This window comes from Pantherophis guttatus, chromosome 4, assembly GCF_059756535.1.
Source record: "Pantherophis guttatus breed Tessera chromosome 4, ASM5975653v1, whole genome shotgun sequence".
Lineage (NCBI taxonomy): Eukaryota > Metazoa > Chordata > Lepidosauria > Squamata > Colubridae > Pantherophis > Pantherophis guttatus.
The window spans coordinates 137,847,554-137,862,173 of NC_142066.1; the positions used below are offsets into that span (position 1 = coordinate 137,847,554).

General features: G+C 40.7%; 1 protein-coding gene across 2 annotated transcripts in view; it reads left to right on the forward strand.

Moving 5' to 3' along the window:
* The window catches only part of GPR158 (G protein-coupled receptor 158), a 144,799-nt gene that overhangs the window by 69,017 nt on the left and 61,162 nt on the right, over window positions 1-14,620 (forward strand). For both annotated transcript variants that reach the window (XR_004588529.2, XM_034402122.2), the window contains exon 3: window positions 6,172-6,274. Coding sequence is in view for 1 of the 2 variants with exons in the window: in XM_034402122.2 (XP_034258013.1) it covers window positions 6,172-6,274 (103 nt within the window). In the remaining variant the exon portion in view is untranslated. The remainder of the gene's footprint in view (window positions 1-6,171; window positions 6,275-14,620) is intronic.

Below are 14,620 nucleotides of genomic sequence, written 5' to 3' on the forward strand. Positions count from 1 at the left end.
AGTGCTTCCTATTTTTTATGTACATGGATGTATGGAAAATGGTTCTATCTTGATTTTTATTTATCCTACCCCAATACTTCTATCCCAAACCCCTGTTTTCTCAGAGACACCCTCACATAGGTGGGAACTAAATGACCCACAATGGCCAAGGAAATGGGAAAAAATGTATAGTTCCTTGAGAAACCCTTAAGACGACTTTGTGTTTTACTATCCCTGACCTGAAAAAAATATAATAGAAAACTGAAATTATCATCATAATGAAGAAATTAAATTGCTCTAGGACTTTCGAATTAAAACAAACAAGCACTTGCCATGTATCAATCCAGACGGAACCATTGTCAATAAGAAAGACAAAAAAGTCTGGCTAATAGACATGACAATACCTGGGGACAGCAACCTAAAAGAGAAAGAACTGGAGAAGACGACAAAATACAAAGACCTGTAAATAGAACAACTATGGCAAAAAACCATAAACAATTGAGCCTTGGTGGCGCAACAGACTAAAACTACACCCCGCCGCAGGGAGGCGGAGCCGGTAAGATGGTTCCGCCCCAGGCGCCTGATGGAACCTGATAGGTTCCAGATGGAGCTTGGGCCATTCCCTGAGGCTCTGGCACACGCCTCGACTGGAGACCTAGTGGCTGCCTGGGATAGGGCGGCCGCTGGAGCTCTGGATCGGATCGTGCCTTTGCGGCCTCTGACCCGGCGCCGATCTCATTTAGCTCCTTGGTTCACTGAGGAGCTGAGGGAGTTGAAGCGCCGGAAAAGACGCCTAGAGAGTAGTTGGAGGGCCAGTCTTTCTGAATCTGACCGGACACTGGTAAGAGCTCATATTAGGAATTACCTAGTGGCGATAAAAGCAGCGAAATGTAGCTATTTTGCTGCTCTTATTGCGTCATCAGATAATCGCCCGGCCGCCCTGTTTAGGGTGACCCGCTCCCTGCTCCACCAGGAAGCGCGGGAGGACCCCTTGGAGGGTAGAGCCGAGGATTTTGTTCAATATCTGTATGACAAAATCGCTCAGATTCGGGAAGATCTGGACTCCGACTGGATAGTCTCAGGGGGAGGGACTGGGGCAGGTCTTGAAATGTTATCTGGGATGAGTTTGATCCTGTGACCCCTGAGGACGTGGACAGGATTCTGGGTAGACTGAACGCGACCACTTGTTTATTGGACCCATGTCCCTCCTGGTTAGTGCTGGCTTCTCGGGAGGTGACATGAGGCTGGTTCCAGGGGATTATAAATGCTTCGCTAGGTGAGGGTGTCTTTCCTGCTGCCTTGAAAGAAGCGGTGGTGAGGCCTCTCCTCAAGAAGCCTTCCCTGGAACCGGCAATGTTAGTAAATTATCGTCCGGTCTCCAACCTTCGTTTTGTGGCGAAGGTTGTTGAGAGTGTGGTTGCGCAACAGCTCCCCCAGCACCTGGATGAAATGACGTATCTGGATCTGTTCCAGTTGGGCTTCAGGCCCGGGTACAGCATGGAAACGGCATTGGTTGCATTGGTTGATGATCTCTGGAGGGCTCGGGACAGGGGGTGCTCCTCTGTCCTGGTCCTGTTAGATCTCTCAGTGGCTTTTGATACCATCGACCATGGTATCATGCTGCACCGGTTGGAAGAGTTAGGGGTGGGAGGCACTGTGTTGTGGTGGTTCTCCTCCTTTCTCTCTGACCGGTCGCAGTCTGTGTTGACAGGGGGACAGAGGTCGACCCCGAGGCCCCTCATATGTGGGGTGCCGCAAGGGTCGGTCCTCTCGCCTCTCCTGTTCAACATTTATGTGAAGCCGCTGGGTGAGATCATCTGTGGTTTCGGGGTGGAGTACAATCAGTAAGCTGATGACACCCAGCTGTACATCTCCATCCCGGATCACCCCAACGATGCCCTTGAAGTGATGTCCCGGTGCCTGGAGGCCGTACGGATCTGGATGGGGAGGAACAGGCTCAGGCTCAACCCATCCAAGACCGAGTGGCTGTGGTTTCCGACGTCCCGATATAGTCAGTTGATGCCATCACTGACTATTGGGGGCAAATCATTGGCCCCCACGGAGAGGGCTCGCAACTTGGGCGCTCTTCCTGGATTCACGGCTGTCTTTAGAAGAGCACTTGACGGCCGTGACCGGGAGGATTTTTTATCAGGTCCGCCTGATTCGCCAGTTGCGTCCCTTTCTGGATCGGGACTCGTTACGCACGGTCACTCATGCCCTCGTCACCTCCCGCCTGGACTATTGTAATGCTCTCTACATGGGGCTCCCCTTGAGGAGCACCCGGAGGCTCCAACTGGCGCAGAGTGCGGCCGCGCGGGTGGTAATGGGAGCGACATGGTGCTCCCATGTAACACCTCTCCTGCGTGAGCTGCACTGGCTCCCGGTGGTCTTCCGGGTGCGCTTCAAGGTTTTGGTTACCACCTTTAAAGCGCTCCATGGCTTAGGGCCTGGTTATTTACGGGACTGCCTACTACCACCAATAGCCTCCCACCGGCCAGTACGCTCTCATAGAGAGGGACTCCTCCGGGTGCCGTCAGCCAAACAGTGTCGACTGGCGGCCCCTAGGGGGAGAGCCTTCTCTGTGGGGGCACCTACCATCTGGAATGAGCTCCCCCCGGAGATACGGAGGATCCTGGATCTGCGCTCCTTCCGCCGTGCTGTGAAGACCTTTTTATTCCATCAAGCGGGCTTGGCCTAATCTCTTCCCTTTTTAAATATGTAAATTTTAATCTGTTTTTAAATTATTGGGGTATTTTAATTTGTCTGGGCCAAATAATTTAATTTGATTTTATCTGGTTTTTAAATTTTGTGTATTTATGTATTTTATTGTTGGCTGTTCACCGCCCTGAGTCCTTCGGGAGTAGGGCGGTATACAAATAAAATAAAATAAATAAAATAAAAAAAACACTGTTAAGTAACACCAGCTGCCTGCAATTACTGCAAGTTCAATTCTCACCAGGCTCAAGGTTGACTCAGCCTTCCATCCTTTCGAGGTAGGTAAAATGAGAACCTGGTTTGTGGGGGCAATAAGCTGACTTTGTATAAAAAAAGAACACCGCTTGGGGAGGGGGGGGGCGAAAGCCCTACTAAGCAGGTATATACAAAAGTATGAAGGCTATTGCTTAACGCATTGTAAGCCACCTTGAGTCTCCAGAAAAGGGCGGCATATAAATCGAACAAATAAATAAATAAATAAGTTCCAATAGTAATAGGTGCCTTGGGGGCAATTCTAAAACAACTGGAGCACTATCTGGACATTCTCAGCATTGACAAAATCACCATCAGTCAATTGCAAAAGGTAGCTTACATTCTGTGATGATATCTTTAGCTACATCAAACATCAACATTTCCCTATCCAAAGTCATTGGGAAGGATTTGATGTTTGGATAAAAATGCCAAATCCAGTCTAAACATGTGACTGGCTGTGCAATAAACCAATAATAACCTGATTATAACCAGTGTAGAGTAATACCTCTATTCTACTCAGTGTAGCCTATTAACAAGAATGCTTCTCACAAACTATTTTTGTGGCCATTTTCTACAATAATATAGCAAAAGCAGCAAGCCATAAAGCAGCTTACTGTATTATGATGGCAACAGAGCACTTTCATTCTATTTCACAGATGAAAATGGGCACACCCTTGTGTGCTTGTAATAAACATGTCCTTACACCAAAGTTTTTTTTTTTTTTTTTTTGCTTGAGCAACTCCATCTCTTTCTCACATGCTGGTAAATGCTTTTCATTGCTTCAGGTATTGATTTATTTTACAAGCAATGTATCCTGTGCTGACTTAAAAGCAAAGAGATTTGTTCGGTTAAAGATGTATACTAGAAAAATGTAATTGGGCCTTATAATGTGTTACTAACCATTCAAAATTGGCTTTAGCAATAGCTGGCAAACAAGTGACTCTTATTCTCTTTCATTTATAAGAGATAAGTGGAATTGCAATTAACTTTTTAAAAAAATTTGGGGAGGAATATTGGAATTGAACTGTTTTCTGTATGTACATGCTGCTATGCTTGATCTCTAAATTACCATAAAATGCTTCTCCAGATATGGTTCCAGTATAAGGATGCTATAATGTAATATTATAACATTTTTGTGTTTTTACTTTCTGTTTCTGTAGGACTAAATTGCATAATGCTCTTTTTTCCTTTCTCTTTCCCTCCCTCTCTTTCCCTCTTATTTTTCTTTCTTTTTTTCTCTCTCTTTCTTTCTATTTCTCTATTTCTCTCTTTTCATCCCATTCTATAGTATGGTTAATTGTACGGGGTACCATTCATTACTTTCTAAAACTTCAGAACATTAAAAACTTTACAGAATTTATGACCTTACTTTATTCTTCTGCATCCTGAAAATGAATCTCATTGCTGATTAATATAGATTAAAAGATGGTGTCAGAAGTAACTGTCCTCTCAAAGATTCTAATGGCTGCGTGCTGAATTGTGATAAGCTCATTTTCCTGATGTATCATTTCTGCCATGGTAAAAGGATGGAAAGGCAGAAAAACAGCCTTCTATTCATGTAGAAATTGTAATAATGTTTTGCTGAGCTGAAAAGAGAGCTGACTTTTTGTGATTTGATGAAAGGCAAAAGAAGAATTGGCAACATGCAGAATGATAGTGATTATATAGTTGTGTTATCTAAGAGCTCAGTAGGTGAATAAAGTAGGACATTTTCACATTAAATATCTAATCTAGGAACGTACCTATAATTATAGTATATGTTGTGACAAGGATATATAGTATACAGGACTGGTATTCATATGGATATATTTATATACATATACACTACAGACAGAATATACATTTTTCCTCATTTCCAGAGATGATTTTATTTTTTATTTTTTAATATACTAAGACCAGGGATATCTCCAGGGTATGTAAAAAAACATGACAGCCACAACAATGGCTATTATGATTTTACACACATATATTTGTGCAATGCATGTAAAATGCATGTAAAAAACAAGATCTTCTTGGTTTTTATATGCATTGCATGTGTGATGTTCATAAAAAATAAGCTTTTATTGTAGCATTATGGCTACAATTTATTTATTTATTTATTTATTTATTTAGTTAGTTAGTTAGTTAGTTAGTTTGTCAAACATAGACGAGATAACAGGTATAAGTATAAACATGGACATGAACACAGTTAATGAGTACAAATAAATGGAACTTGACTTTTCTGACACATCCTTAGACCCCCTGAGGAAGACCAAGAAAATGCTGGTTACTTTTCGGATGGGAGATGTGCCAGAATACCCTCAAAGATCCAAACAGTGGAGAGGCCCAATATTTAATTCTCTATATGGCCTATTCAGGAAAGCATTATGGGAAGAAACTAAGGCCATCAGAGCAAAAGCAACTGTACATGAGAAGTGAATGAAGGCTGGAAGGAGAATAGTGATCCACAAGAAGTCAGAACAAGGAACTGAGTGTTAAAGCATAGTAGTAAGCTGTGGGGTGGGGGTGTGAGGAGAGAAAATAAATGTTCCTCCAAATTGCTCAATACCATCACCCAACCAGCTCCCAGCAAGAGAAAACAAGATAGTACCCAACAGGCAGTTGGAACAATGAAAGATTTCTCATACCAGAAGTTAGTAGTTCCCACTGAAAAGTTTTCACTCCACTTTGCTTCTAAAGTCTACAAATTAAAAAGAATATATTTTTATCTCTTTTTATTACTCTAATTCATTTCCTTTTCACACTGTCCTGTCAATCACTGCGTGTGTTTAAATACAAAGCACATGCAGATGTGAGACACATTTTATGTGAATATTCATGAACTGTGGATATTCCACCTATCAAATTTGGTTTTCAAATTGACTATGTGAATCAGAGTGTTCTTTTAGAGTTGTTCACTAGATAAATTGGAAGCAGAGAGGCTTCTTCCTTTAACTTTTTTTCGAAATTCAAGAGAGGAGAATAATTAATCACTATACCATTTTAATGAAAAAGAGTTTCGCCAAAGAAATATTGTCCAGGTAATAATTTACTTTCCATTTGTTGCATTGAAGTCTTTTTAAAATCTCTTTTATCAATGCTTTTTACAAAAGAAAGAAAAAGTCCTTTTCTGAAACTCCCCTGCTGAATTGCTGGCCTTGCGATGAACCACTACAGTGTCTCCATAACTGAAAATAGGTGTGTCTTTCATTTTTTTCCCCCCTTGTCTGTCTTTCTTTCTTCTAGTGTATACCAATTAAAGGCCTGGGATTTGTGCTTGGAGCCTACTCATGCATTTGTAAGACTGGATTCTATAATCCCAAAATATTTTCAATGAACATCTTTCACAGTAAGTGCCTTTGCTTGAGTCTGCAAGAGAGAACACATTAATAATGTAAGATTCCCTTTTATCCTTGTCAGGGTTATGCACTCGACTCTAACGTTCTGCAACTCAGGGATTATATAATCACTTAAGGAATTTTAGGCCTGTGGTTTGTCATCTGTGATGCTCTCTACAGTCTGTAAAACATATCTACTTTTATGGTATTTGATTTGTAAAAGCTTTGCTCTTAGGCTGTTACAGTTTTCAGAACCAATATAAGGATAGCAGCTATTTTAAAATGCATATTAGTTGTCTTTTTGTTAATTTTAATCCTTCCCCTATATCAGTGTTTTTCCAACCTTAGCAATTTTAGATGGGTGGACTTCAACTCCCAGAATTCCCCAGCCAGCATTCTGGGAGTTGAAGCCCACTCATCTAAAAGTTGCTGAGGTTGAAATATACTGTATTTCTCTATATAACTCAGCTATATAAAATGTTTAAATGTATTCTCGGTCTACAATCTATAGAAATTACAACCCGTATTCTCAAATTCATGGGTGTCTTTAAATCTGTTAAACTTAACTTTCTTATAGGTTTCTCTGAAAAGGGAAATTTGCTCAGTCTCCCTTGGGCCAGTAGAATGAATAATTTAATCTGATCAGACAGTCATGAGTGGTGTATAGAATTAAATATAGCGAGAGTCTTCCTTGTACTTTTTAATATTTGTACATAAGTTATGCTCAGTTTACTCTCAGAGGCATCTACAGCAATGGCTACCGACTTCAAAATTGTAAGTATAAGTCCTTCTCCCTTTGAAAGTATGTTGTATTTTAAAATGGCAAGAGGTTGCAATCACTTGGTCACCCCCATCACTTTAAAACAGGTGCATATTGTTAATAATGCCAAGGTGGCGCAGTGGTTAGGGTGCAGTACTGCAGCTACTTCAGCTGACTGCTAGTTCAGCAGATCAGCGGATCAAATCTCACCGGCTCAAGGTTGACTCAGCCTTCCATCCTTCCGAGGTCCCAGATTGTTGGGGGCAATATGCTATTTAGTATACTGTCTTTGGTGTAAACCGCCCAGAGTCCTCGGAGAGTGGGCGACATAGAAATTTGAATAATAAAATAAAAATAATAAAATAAATAAATAAATGCCCCTGTTTATTCCCATGATATATAATTCTACCCCAATAAAAGTTGCCCTGTTGGCTTGCATGTGTTGGCTTGCATGGTCCTATTAGTACTTCTGGCTCCCACTATCTCTAGGATTAATGTTGCTAAATTCTATGATAATTTGTCTCTCCAAAGAAATGTTTCTTCTTTATGATTTTGCCCAAGGAATACTGACACTGGTAGTTCTTTGTAAAGCAAATCACATACATAAGCACAAATCTACTGCTATAATAATACATGAATTTGTTTACAAGTAAGTATGAACATATATATCACAGATGTTATATTGCATCTGGACCACAAACATCCAAACAGCTACTTCTTAGAATTTCTCTTGACTTTCATCTACTGGTCATTTGGATTCTTGCAACCCAATTATTGTAACCTTGTATTAGATGCATCTGAAAGTTTGCAGGAAACCAGAGACCAGGTTTTCCAAAGCCCGCAGGCCGGATTCTGCCCACAGGGTGTTTAGATCTGGCCCGCAGGGACGCCCTGGAAACAACAAAGGAGTGGCCCGCAGTGCATCTGCCAGCCAAAATGGAGCTTGTAAGAGGCATGTGTGGCCCCCCTGGGCTCCATTTTTGCTGGCAGAGGGTTGCAGGAGGTTGTCGTGGCTGAAAGCAGGGCCCAGAGGGGCTCATGCACTCTTCATGGGCTACATTTTCACTGGAAGAGGGCTAGCAAAACAAATTAAAAACTAAACAAAAGGAAAAATGTTTCTCCTTTTGCATTTGAGCGTGCAAGAAGGGACAGGAAAGGAGAAAGGGAAAGAGGAAAGAAAAAGAAGGAAAGATAGGAAGGCAGCAAGGAAGGAAAAATAAGGAAAGAAAGGAGAAAGGAGAATAAAGAAGGAAGGAAAAAGAAGAGAAGGAAGAAAAGAAGGAGGGAAGGAAGGAGGAGGGGGAGGGAGGGAGGGAGGGAGGAAGATTATAATGAGTGTGAGGGAGGGTCTGAGAGTAGTTATGCCTTAGTACTTGGCCACCACAGATGCCCCTGTCATGAATGATGTCAAGCTGAGCACACCCACCCTGGCCATGCCCACCATGCCCACACCCACCTGGCTATGCCCCCCATCCACCCCCCACGGTCAAACACAACTCTGATGTGACCCTCAATGAAATTGACTTTGACACCCCTGTTCTAGAGCTCCTTCCTCCAATTGTTGTTGTTCAGTCACTAAGTCATGTCTGACTGTTTGTGACCTCCTAGACCACAGCACACCAGCCCCCCCCAGTCCTCTGGGGTTTGCCCAAATTCATGGTCATTACATCATTGATAATCAGCTCATCATCTGCCCCTTTTCCTTTAACCTTCAATCTTTCCCAACATCAAATGACCAATGACCTTCCTTCAATCAGCTAATGTAATATATGCCCAAGAATATTCAATATAGAAGTTCTGCTCTGTCTGACAATCAACAAGGAATAATGGCCAATGACACTAACGTGTGAGTTCAGGGAAGAATATAAGAATTGACAGGGAAGAGAGCAGAAGTTATCTCTTGGTTCCAGTTATAGTCCATCTAGCTTACAAGTGGAAGTGCCAAGCAGTACTTCTAATAATAGGACAGAATAATTGCAGAAAAAAATAGTGAACAAATAAAATTAGAAATGAGTTGGCAATATGTACATAAACCTAGAATCTAAAAAGTATCTATATGGCAAATTCAAACTAGATTAATCTTATTTTAGATGTGTTTCTTCCAAATTGTAGCACTAAAATTAGCATTCATGGTGATAATTAATAAAAATCCAAAGCCAATATTAAATAAATGCTGGCACACATATAGCCACTTGCAAGAACATTGCACAGAATTTACATAGATCGTTGCTTCTGAGGAACTGAATTTTTTTAAAAAATCAGGCTCTCTGCCTGCCAAACTGAATATATGCATCTTTTCAGAACTAAAGGGTAAGATAGCTCATATCAAGTGTCAAACTATGAAAGGAAAAGCCACAGATTTAAAGTCAGTAATGTACCCTGTCACCTCTCTTGCTACATAAAACAAGACTACTAACTCTAGAGTCTAAGCACTGATATCATTGAAATGAATGCACATTGAGAATTTTATAGTACATCACATTCAGTCATGACCTCAAGAGCTATTTTGCAAAGCTTGAGAAAAAGAAAAATGGATTTGGACAGAATAAAAACAGTGCAAAATGCTCTTACGGGAGAAAACATCCTTCTCAAGAAAGAGAGAAGAAAACACGGTGGAGCCAAATAAGGTTGGATGTAGGGAAATATTGGAGATGAGCAATACAATTTGAGTTATAATTATTTAGAAATCGGCCCCTTTAATTTTCAAGAGGATTTAGCAAAACATTTAGGACTAAGAGCAGGAGTGAATCATGCTTATTTGCTAATTGGGCAGCATTTCTTAATTACAGCTTTAAGTCAGTCCCCAGGTGATTCAGTTGAGAAAGTGGGTTAGATGTTCTGTTTTCTAAAAACATGCATTTTACATTCCTACTTTAGTTCAGAAAGCTATTTGTGCCGAGCTCAAAAAGCAGAATTTGCGTTTGCAACCTCCAGTGCTCTGTGAAATTTCCTCAGCACATTAGTTTGAAAAAAGATTGTTTATCTAACAGCCAGCTCTGCAAACCCAGCAAGGAATCTGAAAGTCAAGCTGTGTTCTTGCTTGCTCACCATCATTAATAATCAAGAGTTTGCCGGCCAAATGCCTCTACCACTTAAAATTTTGCCATCCTTCTGCTTTCTGTAAGGCTGCACAGTTGTAGGTCGAGGCAGAACTGGGAGGTAAAGTGGGCTGCCGAGATGGCAGGGCAGATGGGATTGTGTTTGCAGTTCTGTTTCTCAGGCTAATGCCAAAAAATAGACAAGTTGTTAATTTTTTGGAACTGCCTCCAAAGGCTCAGAAAGCAAACCAGTCCCAACTAGAAGCAGTGGGAATCTGCCCTGCTTCAGAAGCCTTGCAGAGAAAAGGAGCAAATGGCTTTAAATAGCCTTTAAATGGCATGTAAAAATGATACAGATGTTAGCAGGTAGGATATCAAAATCAGGTATTCTTACATGGCAAGGAACCAGAATGAAAAGCAGGTAATCTGGATTATGAGCAAGTACTTGGAGTTTAGATTTACAAGCCAATGGCTAACAAGTTCCAGGCTAAAGAGGTCTGCCCAAATTGATACATGCATATTATTCAGAAGTCATCTTTTGCCTTCATTAGTAGATCATGTCTGTGAACGTGTTGGTTGTCTTGTTGAGTTTGGCTATCCTGTGTGTAATCTGTTGCTTTCCGGTTCCATTTTTTGTAGTCCCAAGAAATCCCTACAACTGCATTAGCATCTCAATAAAAAAACAGAGATGCTTCAAATCCATAAAAGCAACAAGAACTCCTCAATTTACCCATGTGCATTATATGGATTTTTGCATCATCACTCACCTATCAAAGCCCTAATTTCCCCCAATCCTGTAAATGCCTTACTCACTGGGAGATTATTTTATATATTAAGCCCAAAGAAATCCTAATATTTAAATCGAGTCCAGATGTGCTGTGTATCCATAAACATGACTATATCAGCAATATAATTGAATGCAACATAGTGTTATGTTCAAATGGAATGGTTTTTAAAAAAAATCATAACTACATTTTTTGAAAGCAAGAGGCAGTGGACAGCTCTCATCCCTTTAGTTTACTGTTATAAGACCTATCCTATGTAAAAAATTGGTCCATGCATTTTCTTCTTTTTCCATCCTCTTCTCTTCTCTCTTTTTCCTTTTTTGGATTATAGTAGTGGCCAAAATTGTGAAAACCTTTTGGGAAAAGTGTATTTTCTAAAACTAGCTATTAACATCAGTTGTTTTTTTTTTGAGTAGTACCATAAAATTATATATCAATGGAAATATATCAATGGTAATGCAATAATTTTTATGAAGGATTTGCTATTAAAATAGCAGTTACAGTATAAAGAAGAAAAGTGAAACACACAGAAAAAACAAGATATACAAAAATTATCACCATAAAAAAAATGAGATATACAAAAATTATCACCATGTCAGTTAATACTTAGCTGGGTAACCTTTAGCATGAATTACGGTCTTACAACGTCTTCCCATGGAGTGAACCAAGTCTTTTAGCTATGCTGTTGTTATAATGTGAAACCAAGTTTGAATCATTGGTTCTATTAACTGGGTTTTATTGCTGGGTCACTTCTGACTAACAAGTTTCTTTAGTCGGCTCCATAGATTTTCAATTGGATTAAGGTCTGGGCTACTCCCAGGCCATTCCAGCAGTGGAATAGGATTATCTTGAAACTCCCCCCAAAAGTGGTGTTATTAGCTATCAAACCTCAAAAATACACTTTTCCCAAAAGGTTTCCACAATTTTGGCCTCTACTGTATATATGTGTCTTTAGTCCCGGCAGGGGTGTCACGCTGGCAGTTTGCGGGCTGGATGCATCACACGCAGGTCATGCCCCCCCAGTTCTGCAAAGGGAAAAAATATCGCAATACGTCACATGATGGCAACATGATGCAGCAAGTTTGACACCCGTGCTTTAGTGAATGGTAGAAGGAAAGTAACTCCCTCCCTCCCTCCCTCCCTCCCTCACACTGTCATCAGCAAGGAAGCCTTGTTTGAAGAGAAGCTAAGAAATCTGCCCCTCCTTTTCACTGGCCTCACAATTGAACCATTGTCACTTTGGTAGGAAGTTGTAGGCATTATTTGTCTCACACATATACACAGATCCTGCCTTTTAGTACGTCCCTTTTTTGTTGACAAAATAATACATTACTACAGTATTTCTCAACTTCAACAACTTGTGGACTTCAATTCCCAGAATTCCTCAGCTGGCACTGACTGGAGAATTCTGGGAGTTGCTGAGGTTGAGAATCATTGTAATAGATCAATTTTAACAAATCTGTAAGCCAAATCCTTGCAAAGGTCTTTTGGAAATCAGCCCAAAGGGTGCATAAAATTATACTGAAGACTGCAGGCTGATCCAGCTATATTTGGATTTATTTTCTCCTAATTTGGGAGATTAGAACTTGCTGCCTACCTATGAAAACTTCTTAAAACATTAAAATGATTAAGAGATCATTTAGTTGGTTTATTAAATTTAAAGATGTTTCGATTAAAATAAATACATGTAAAACTTTTTTCTGAGTCAACTGTATCTCTCTAAAAATAAGTGAATATATAAGAACTGATCTGTAAGACATGGTCTCCCCAAATGAGAAATAATTTACACAAGGATTTTTCTTATCATTGAGAAAGTTTCCTTCCAATCTCTCTAAAATTTGCAAATATTCTCTTTTCCCACATCATTCTTTATTTTTTTTAAAAAACCCTTGCAAGTAAATTATTTTCAGATATTTCTGTGTGCAGTTTTGCATACATTTCATTGTAATGCCCTTGAAGTGATGTCCCGGTACCTGGAGGCCGTACGGATCTGGATGGGGAGGAACAGGCTCAGGCTCAACCCATCCAAGACCGAGTGGCTGTGGTTTCCGACGTCCCGATATAGTCAGTTGATGCCATCACTGACTATTGGGGGCGAATCATTGGCCCCCACGGAGAGGGCTCGCAGCTTGGGCGTCCTCCTGGACTCACGGCTGTCTTTAGAAGAGCACTTGACGGCCGTGACCGGGAGGATTTTTTATCAGGCTCGCCTGATTCGCCAGTTGCGTCCCTTTCTGGATCGGGACTCGTTACACACGGTAACTCATGCCCTCGTCACCTCCCGCCTGGACTATTGTAATGCTCTCTACATGGGGCTCCCCTTGAGGAGCACCCGGAGGCTCCAACTGGCGCAGAGTGCGGCCGCGCGGGTGGTAATGGGAGCGACATGGCGCTCCCATGTAACACCTCTCCTGCGCGAGCTGCACTGGCTCCCGGTGGTCTTCCGGGTGCGCTTCAAGGTTTTGATTACCACCTTTAAAGCGCTCCATGGCTTAGGACCTGGTTATTTACGGGACTGCCTACTACCACCAATAGCCTCCCACCGGCCAGTACGCTCTCATAGAGAGGGACTCCTCCGGGTGCCGTCAGCCAAACAGTGTCGACTGGCGGCCCCTAGGGGGAGAGCCTTCTCTGTGGGGGCACCTACCATCTGGAATGAGCTCCCCCCGGAGATACGGAGGATCCCGGATCTGCGCTCCTTCCGCCGTGCTGTGAAGACCTTTTTATTCCATCAGGCGGGCTTGGCCTAATTTCTTCCCTTTTTAAATATGTAAATTTTAATCTGTTTTTAAATTATTGGGGTGTCTTAATCTGTCTGGGCCAAAATGATTTAATTTGATTTTATCTGGTTTTTAAATTTTTTGTATTTATGTATTTTATTGTTGGCTGTTCACCGCCCTGAGTCCTTCGGGAGTAGGGCGGTATACAAATCAAATAAACCTAAACCTAAACCTAATACATATTCTTAAATATTCTCATATAATGAAAGTTGCTGATATGTCATTTGGGTCAACATCTGTATTATAAAATGTAATTCTAATAAACAATTATAATATTTATACACAAATAAACTAAAGAATATCTGGGTAATGTCAGGCTTTGGAACAGATTACAAAAAATGAAAAAAAAATCAAGGAGGTATTCACTGATGATGGTTGAATCTATTGGGATCTATTTTCACAACTGAACTGAAACTTATCAGCTTGAGAAGCAGCATTTAAAATTTGTCTTGCCAGTTTATATCACAATAGTTCACTCATCTGGAAGAGTTCCTGCAATATAATGTTTTACATTGTCATCCATCTATATTATATGTGGTCAAAGGTGAATTAATGCTCAAGAAAGGTAGCTGTGTTAGCTGGTTTTTAAACTATAATTTCATTACGATGTATATTTTAAGCTGCCTGTATGTAATTGTGAAGTTATGTCTTATAAACGTCTGCTGATCTTTTCAACTTTAAGAAAAGTAAAAAGTAGTGCAGTAGTCCACTTAACAATGAGTCAAGCCAATTTCTACAGCAGTCCGAACTACAACTTCAAGTGCTGAGTTACATATGTACATAAGTTGTGAGCAATCAAATCAGATGATCCCCAAATAAAGTTTATTTAAACAGACACAGTTTACAAAGATAGCTGGTGTTCTTCAATGTAGAAGAGGTACTTTGAGCACAAGACCTATTTAAAGAAATAAAACCAAATTTTCTATTTTCTGAGTGAAACTCCCCAAAAGACACATTTCTCCTGTATTTCTACTACTTGAATGTATACTCTTAT